This window comes from Pyxicephalus adspersus, chromosome 5 (genome assembly GCF_032062135.1).
Source record: "Pyxicephalus adspersus chromosome 5, UCB_Pads_2.0, whole genome shotgun sequence".
NCBI classification, from domain to species: Eukaryota; Metazoa; Chordata; class Amphibia; order Anura; family Pyxicephalidae; genus Pyxicephalus; species Pyxicephalus adspersus.
The window spans coordinates 17,592,467-17,601,659 of NC_092862.1; the positions used below are offsets into that span (position 1 = coordinate 17,592,467).

Below are 9,193 nucleotides of genomic sequence, written 5' to 3' on the forward strand. Positions count from 1 at the left end.
CTAGCATATTTCCTATCACTGGAAAATGTATTCCTAAATCAGATAGTAAACAATGGCTGTTATCCAGCAATTTGATAAATGTCAAAAAGTCCACTTGGTTTATCTGTTATTAGTTCTATATAATAGCTTTGGGAAGATCCTTACAAAATTAATTCTCAACTAGGGGTCTCCTAGTGCAAATAACAATTTAGGCCAATAATCATTTGGCTGTCCCTTGTGATGACATTCTCCCCCCTGTAACAATGTAAGAGGATTTCTTCCTACTTACCTCCATGCTAATGTACTGTAAGCTATGAACATATTAATTGTAGCAGAGTTCCCCAAGACCTGAAAGTTATTTGAAGGGTCCCCCATGTTAAAAAGGTTGAGAAAGGCTTATCTATATGGTCAACTAAAGAAGGATATGAATGAGTAGGAACTGAAGCCACTCAGCAGATATTCTGTATTCCAGAACTAGAAATCTGGTAGGTATTGTCTGGCTAATACATGTTGTAAATGTTTTAAATTGGTGATGAACACCTCCTGAAGGACCTTTTTTTTGTAGCACCAAAGAAGGCGCTGTGTCACAAATGGCTCCTGCTTTGGCACCACTGTGCTCTCTCTAGCTGCAGAACCTTATTGTTCTTTTCTTCTGAATACAATATTTTACATGTATGAAATATTCTCTGAAATGGCCTTTTCCTCTCTTCTACTTCGGAAGACCACCTTACCGCTCAGAAAATCAGAAAAGGGGCTCAAGGAGCACAGCCGAGAGGTGACTGCATGTATACCTCCACTGTATCAGTGTACATCATTGTGTGTAGACCTTTGTGATTGGGTTATGGTACACCTTCACCCATGTGATCTCTTCATTCAACATATTTTTTTTTTTGTTTCTCTTTTATTTTGACAACTCGATGTGCAGATTTATAGTACTGCAAAGGAAAAAAAAGTTAAACTGTACATTTAATTTTGGTGGTTAGGACTTCTGTGGACTCTCTTCAGCAGAGATCCTCCAATGATCTCTTCTCTGTGTTAAACCTGCTACTGTTCTGCTCTGTCTACCTGTCAACATTATTGGTGTTGGCACCTAACTGAGATAAGTTAAATGAAAATGTTGCATGCTTGCTATTCCAGCACCTTATGTCTTAAAACTCAGGTGTAGGGTGATCTCCAGACACTGCAGATATCCAGTGTCTGGTGTGTTTATTACATACCGGTTCTCTTAAAAAGAAGGCTGCCATCAATAGACAAGGACAATGGACAATGAACAAGAATTCAGCCATGTGCAGTATAATTTTTCCCCTTCCTCAGCTTATCAGAACTGGAAATTGATAAACTCCTAAAAAATTTACATGTACAGCTAAATATTAACTGGTTTTATGTATCCATATTTACATTTTGGGGTTTGTGTGCTTTCTTAATGCACTTGTATTTCCTTGATAATGTCAATTAAAGAGCAAAGGCAGTTTTTAATTTCCTCTGCAGTATTATTGGCACATTTTTAAAAACCTAATAAAAACACAAAGGGAACCTATTTTCTCATGAACAGATTTGAGGAGGTTTTTTGTTTTTTTCGAAAATAGGGTACCCTTGGGTGGCAGGCAATGCTAAATAATGAATCCTGGATTTAAAAGGTCAACTCTACCAAAGAATAAAGTGTGTACTGTATATAGAAAAAAACTAGGAAAGGTTTTTGGCTTGGCAGAGATTTGGTTCAAGGAATGGTCCAACTCCATTTCTTGGGCGCCTGGATGGTTTACAAAGAGTGAGTAACTGATATGGGTCAGAAATTTCACGTCAACCCTATGTGTCGAGGATTGGAGTTGGGCTCCATTAAAGAAATTTAACCTCACTTCTTGTTCTGCTGATCCACTATCATAAAACAGGAAGTGAACTTGAATATGCAACCCGGATGCTAACAAATCTGATTCTAGCCTCCTTATCTTAGTAAATAAATTGTGTTACTGTATTAATGCTCCTTTCCCTTTCTGTCATTTAAATCTGCAGAAGAGAAAATAAAGGAAAACCACTCTAACGAAGCACCAGATAGAAGTGAAAACCTGGCAAGGGTTCTCGCCCTTTGCCAAGCTTAAAATCTGTAGTTGGTAATACACATTAAGCAGGGACCCCATTGACCCCCTTGGTAACTCTATTAATATCCAAGCTTTCACCCACAACCTTGGCCACACTAAGCCAAAAAATGGAATAAATATTTACAATGTAAACCAGTATCCAGCTTCACTATGGGCTGGTGAGATGCAAAGACAAAATACTTGAGGGGGGGTAGCTTAAGTGATTGAGGGCTATGCGGATAGGTGATAATTCTCACTGGTTCCATTATTCAGTGGACAACATTTGAATGCCATTACCGAACTTCAAAAAAAAAAAAGGCATCATTACCATGAGTACAGGACTCCCTAGATGCCTTGATCTTTCTTCAACTCTTTGTGCATTGGATCCTATGTATTTGGGGTTCTTTACCATGTTGATTGCATCCATTTCTCTTAGATAAGCCTAGTCCTGACCCTTCAATATCCGGGGCTTTCAAGCTGTACAATGCTGCTATTAAGGTACTCACAGGCATTAGCTAGGATCTGGAACTTATATTGCAGGCTGTCGGCTCCTGCAGCTGCTGGTTTGTGCACATCCAGCAGTTGTAAAGTGACAAAGCAGCCAGTGATGTTTGAACATTGTAGTTGCCCCACTAAGCTATGGCTTTCCACTCCAAGCCAGACTGAGGAAATCTAGTAGCAGAAAAAGTACTGTTGTAGCCTCACCTAATGTCCCTAGATGTAAGTGAATTCTTCTTTGGCTTGAGATATCTGCATTTTTATTTGCATTATCAGTGTATGTCATCCATCTTGCTATTGCTTGGATAATGTGAAAATTATCCAACAGAAGGTATTTTACTTTCCAGCTGTCTCACAATTAGCCTGACTTGTTTCAGTGTAAGCAGCAATAAGATGCCTGGTGTTATTAATTTTCAGATATTTGTGTATTTCAGCCGAGGGTCCCATGGGCGAAGCCAAAACTGTTCTTCTGGGAAGCCTGTGCAGAGTCCACCTGCCACTCGAGAGAAGGATCTGTTTTCAATGCTGTGCAGGAATCAGTTGAGTCCAATTAATGTTCACGATGCATATGGGATCTCCTCTCCTAGTAGCAGTAACTCTGGGTCCTACAAGGGCAGCGACACAAGCCCTACACTCAGGTGTTGTACTACGTTCTGTATCTTTCTCAGAACATTTTAAATCTCCGTAACAACAACATCTCATTTCCCTATTCATTCACTTATTCTAAGGGAGAGAATTGGAGGGAATTGGGTCAACTGGCATCCATTCATGTATCGTAAGGGAGGGAATTGGGGCAACTGGCATCCATTCATGTATCCTAAGGGACGGAATTGGGGCAACTGGCATCAATTCATGTATCCTAAGGGAAGGAATTGGGGCAACTGGCATCCATTCATGTATCCTAAGGGAGGGAATTGGGGCAACTGGCATCTATTCATGTATCCTAAGGGAAGGAATTGGGGCAACTGGCATCCATTCATGTATCCCAAGGGAGGGAATTTGGGCATTTGACATCCATTCATTCATTTTAAAGGAGGGAATTATGGCAACAAGCATCTTTTTGATTAGCTTTTTTCAAGAATCCCTCAAGGGCATTCTGGCAAATTTATTGGTCTATACTTCTAATGTTTTGCAACATCCGGGCTGGGAGAACAGAACAGAAATTAAGAGGCGTTGTAATGGATATCTATTGTAGTATGCTTACTCTTGTAGAAGGCTTTTATCTCCCTGGTGCCCCACAAAAGATCAAGACTACAGGGAAGAGAAAGAACTGTGCCACCACAGGGGGAAATGTGGCCATGGTGGTGACTTCATTTGCAGAACTAGAAACAGATGTTCTGCTAAAGATCTCCATTTTCCCAGTCTTGCCTTCACTTTCTTGGTATAGTTGTGTTGGGTTTTAAAAAGTGAATGTAAATGCCATACACACCTGTTAGACTCATTGGCATATACCCTTACTAATAGTTTAATATATTCCATCGCTTATTTTTTAATCCAAGTCTTTATGATAAGGGTTGGGGCTGCTTTGCCAGAACAATGTACTGGAATGGAAGCAAAAGTTTCACAGAGATAAAAGTACTGTAAGGCATTGTCATGCATAAATTAGCCACAAATCAATCATGACCTGGACGTACATGACTGTAACAACCAAACTTGGCTTGGAGCAGTCACAGCAATGGGCTTATAATTCCTTACAGCCTAGTCATCATGGCAAGCCCCTTCTCTATTTGAAGAGGTTTGGCAAAGGATGATAGGGTTTGATAGCATTTTTGTTTTCTTTACTGTTAGACATCCATGATTAGTTCTTGCAGCCTGACCATGCTGAGTGTAGAGGGCAGCTGAAATCAGAGGTGTCCTCGTCCAGGTCAGGTTTTATCTCACTCTTGGGTTTTCCAATGTTTTTTTCCATATTATGTTTTCATTTTCATTCATCGATTGTAGTGTTAACTAGTGCCGAAGCTGCTAGGAGGTTTATTGTGCATTTTCAGAATGGAAGCCATTAAAATATCCCACTTTATCGAAACCTTACAGCCAAGGGGACATCAGAAGTAATTGTGTATAATATAGGAGGCCATGTGGTATTTTGATACTTCTCTAGGTTACCCAACAACATTGCATAAGTACCACTTAACCATCAAATGGACACAACAGACCTATGTTACATGATGCTAGTCCTCAATATATATATATATAGACAGGCTTGTCAGAGGTTTCTCAGGTAATCTACTTAAAGGAGCTATTTTTCTAGTGTCTGGATAACAGGCTTTGGAGGCGAAAGCTGATTTAGTCATTATTTAAAGAAGTGAACATTGTAAAAGTTGTCTTAGTACGAAGAGGGGAGTGATTCAGAGACCTTTCCTTGTCTGTTCACAGGCGCACCATGAGATACGCATCTTGTGGAGATAATCATGGCATCAAGCCGCCTTCTCCTGAGCAATACTTGACTCCGCTGCAGCAGAAGGAAGTCTCAATACGACACCTGAAGGCAAAGCTAAAGGAATCTGAAAATTCTTTGGAAGAAAGGTATGTTATCTTTTTGCATAGCCAAATCTTTGCTACACAATGTTTTATAAACTGAGCTTACAGTACAGTATTAAGCTTAAAGTACAAATACTTCCCAGGCTAAGAGAAGACCATAAGGCACAATTTTTATGTTTTCAGATCATATACAGAGAATTTGCCTTAATATGTTAATAAATAAAAGTATATTTGTTTTTTTTAAAAAAACATCATCAATTGTTTTAATGCAAAATTGGTTTGTATACAGGTATACAATTTGTGATTTTGGTAATAAAATTTGACAATGGATTTTTAAAAACTAAAACGTAAAATATATAAAAGTGGATCCGGAAGGTGTTTTATTGAAGAAAGAGCCAGCCAATGTCTCTTCAGCATTAACTATTCTTAACTGCTTGATTGCTGCCCAGCTGTCAAATTTCAGCATTTGTTGTCCGGGATTCCTGGCAATCCCAGTTTACCTGGCAGGTGCTGGGACTCCATGAATGCCAATCAAGATGGGAATGCAGAATAGAAGGAGGAAAAAAATGAGGTGCCAGAATAGATGAGTGTTTATTTCCACTTAAAGGCAAACTTTCTTTATGTGATTTGGAAACAGAAGACTGGGGGTTATTTGTACTTAAGTTCAGTTTTAATCTGGAGTAATGGGACAAGCTATTTTCACCATGTAAGTGGTAATTTATGTACTTTGAAGATATTAATTAAAGCAGGAAACTTTGTTTTCCTAGAATGTACCTGTGCTTATCCCAAGCATGTTTTAAAATTCTTTGTGTTGATTGGCTCAGTACTTCTACAGAAAATCTGTTCCAAACAGTCACCACTTTTGATAAAATAACACTTTTAACAATACTTTGCTAGTTTGAAGGAATGCCCCCCCTGTTCTAAAAGTCCCGTGCTATTGCACCTTAATTATATACTCTGAAACTGCCCGTACATTATATTTAGACCCCTTTCAACCACCTGAAAGCCAAGCAATCTACCACCTCAGCATTGGATAGACCAATAGCATTTGGTCTGTTGGTGAAATGAACCAATATATTTAATTCTTTAAAATCAGTTTATTGCAAGATTAAAAAATGAATAGTCTATTTCTATGTGTTTTGGTCAGAGTCATTTGGATCAAATCACCTTGTTTTAAAATGACCATAATTTTTTTTTTTAAACTTTACCAATTCCATGTTTCGTTGAAATTGCAGTTTGATTGCTCTCTTAGTGCCACCTTCACGGCCAGCTTAAATGTACTTTTAAAGGTTTTAATCATTTAATCCTATGTTCTGGTCTTTTATTGAGGCTTTACATATATTGATGGACTGCAAAGATTTGTATATGTCCAGATTAAACAGCATTTTTTTGCTTATGTCTTGATTTATGCACCATTTCTTTTTGCTTCTGTCTCTAGTTCCACAGTAGGTAAACAAGCCAAGTCATAATATAAACACCCTAATTTTTTAAAGTTTCCAAAAGGGAGTTCAACTTATAAACGCGATTTAATCTTTAATTAAACCTATCGTTGTTGTTTTCTGCAGGCTTTCATCTATATTCTGCTAGGGCATGTTCAGTGTATGCTACATTCAAGTCATGTCACTGGTGGTAATGGTCACAGTGTCCTTATGTTGGCTCTCAAATAAACTTTCAAGGGCAAGGGGGACAAAAATTCTCTTCCATTGATATGTGTATCTTATAAAACCTTTTGTGTTTTATCAGAAAATGCATACCTTACCCTCCAAATCTTTAGGCAACTTCTCTACAAAACAGATGAAATAGGAAAAGACTTGATATTAAGTCTCTTTGCATACCACAGTGACCAGAATTTTTTTTCAAATGCCCGATATTTACTAAAGTTCTAATGGTTACAACTGGAAAAAGAGATGGTTACTGTGTCTAATAATGCTATGTGTCTAATATGGCTATGGCTAGGTTTATGTGGCTAATGGACTTCCAAATTCATAAAATTAATATATAACCAATGATCAATCACATATGTGATTTTAGTTTAAATCTGTTTTTCCTTCTTTGTCTACAAATGTGGGCCCCATTTCCTACAGCTGAGTATTTTTACTAGGAATTAAATTCACAATTTGAGGTTCCACTTAAGCTGCGTACACACCTGCAATTTTTCTCGTTGGAAAGGATCTTTCACGATCCTTTCCAACGAGAAAAGACTGCACGATGCATGAACGATGCTGTACATACAGCACCGTTCATGCTCTATGGAGAGGGGAGGGGGAGAGCGACGGAGCGGCACCCTGCTGCGCGCTCTCCCCTTCCCTTTCATTAGGATCGGTCGTCGTCCATCGTCCATGGATCCGCCAGGACGGTCGTCGGACGATGGACGACGACCGACTGTACACACGGCAGATTTTCGCCCGATAATTGGCCGATACCGATTATCGGGCGAGAAAAATTTGCCGTGTGTACGCAGCTTTACGGGTGGAATCTGATATGATCAATCCTCCAATCTGTTGTTGTCTTTTAATGTTTTGAATCGGGAAGAGAAGATGTTGGCTTTACTAAGCAACATAAACAAGCATCTGTTAGTTGTTTGAAACCTAACAAACTTCATTTTGATATTACAGAGAAGCAACAATCGATGACTTGAAATCTCAGCTGGCCCGTATGAGAGAAGACTGGATAGAGGAAGAATGCCATCGTGTGGAGGCCCAGCTTGCCCTTAAAGAAGCTCGGAAGGAGATCAAGCAGTTAAAACAGTTTATTGAAACCATGAAAAATGGCTTGGCTGAGAAAGACAAAGGAATTCAAAAGTACTTCATAGACATAAACATTCAGAACCGAAAATTAGAGACTCTTTTGCGTAGCATGGAATTGGCTCAAGATGGAGACTTTCGAGATGAACAATGTTTGGATTATTTTTGTAACTCACCTGGAGCTTCTTTGACTGAAAGTGCGATTTATGATAAGATGTCAGAAGGACTTCTAATGGAGGACCAAGCAACTGAAGGGGCGGATTGTGATCTTCTAAATGATGACCTGGCAAACAGAGAAGACCTTTATGATGAGATGTTGATGGAAACAAGAAGTGATCTTGGCAGCTCCACCAAATTGCAATCCACCATTGGTTTTGAGAAAGAAGTTGAGAAAATACATTCCAAGTGGGCACAGGGTTCACAATGGATGGAGCAGGCAATCCAAACTGATGTCGTTCCCTACAGCCTTGACCTTGAAAATCTTCTCCATAAGATGTTTAAGACCCATAATGATCATCCCATTGATAGATCATCTTACGTTTTGCGTGGTCTCCAAGCCAAATGTTCTCCTGGTTCCACAGATTTAATTGACTTGACCCCTGATGATCCAAATGTTGCTATCCTTTTATCCCCTGACTCTCTGCATAATGATAACTTTCAAGTCTCAAACCGTGCCATGAAAGAACTTGACTTTGATGGACGTTTGACAGAGCTGCCAATCAGAGATACACAAAGCATGTGCATAGCTAAGAGACATTGGAGTGATCGCTTTTTGACCGACCTGTTGGCAGTGGCAGTGCCTCTTATTCCAACAGTCTTATGGGCATTAAGTTCACAAAGAGGATACCCAGACCCTGTGTATAACATTGGCACTATGATGCGTGGCTGTTGTTTGATGGCTTTGCATACCCTTAGGAAAACATCCTAAAGTCCCTATGATTAAATCCTAACTTTTTTTTCTAGAAATTTCAATCATCTAGAAGGTTAATAGGGCACTATCATTTTACTATAAGCTTAAAGGGGAAGCTGTATATAATCTTCTAATTGGTTTTTATCTTTTCTTGTAAACTATAAGACCCACCCTGTTCCTAGAATATTTATATATTGAGTCTATTGAATATTGCTCTTGGTTATTTTCCATTAATGCCCATGCAACAGCCAGGTTCATAATGAGCAAATATAACTCTCATTGGCTATATGCTGGAATTAAATTACAGGGTACCAATTAAAAGTGTGGTAGTAAGATGAGCAATATGATAATCATTTACAATCACCGTCCATATTGTTTCACATTATTGTTCAGAATTGATACCTTAGTCATAGATTGATGCTGATATCTTTATTCCATGGCTTTTATTGTAGCTTGGTGAATTGCTGCTAGATTAGAGAAATGTGTTATTTCCCCTTTAATGCCCTTTG

The 9,193-nt window shown here is 38.8% G+C and overlaps 1 protein-coding gene across 9 annotated transcripts in view; it reads left to right on the forward strand.

Moving 5' to 3' along the window:
- SYBU (syntabulin) overlaps nt 1-9,187 on the forward strand; it is a 37,578-nt gene extending 28,391 nt beyond the window's left edge. For 3 of the 9 annotated variants that reach the window (XM_072410723.1, XM_072410721.1, XM_072410722.1), the window contains 4 exons: nt 701-754; nt 2,987-3,190; nt 4,926-5,075; nt 7,646-9,187. In XM_072410723.1, the coding sequence (XP_072266824.1) occupies nt 701-754; nt 2,987-3,190; nt 4,926-5,075; nt 7,646-8,702 (1,465 nt within the window). In that variant the 3' untranslated portion in view covers nt 8,703-9,187. The remainder of the gene's footprint in view (nt 1-700; nt 755-2,986; nt 3,191-4,925; nt 5,076-7,645) is intronic. The other 6 variants (XM_072410726.1, XM_072410725.1, XM_072410729.1 and 3 more) reach the window with 4 other exon arrangements.
- The last annotated feature ends 6 nt before the right edge of the window (nt 9,188-9,193 follow it).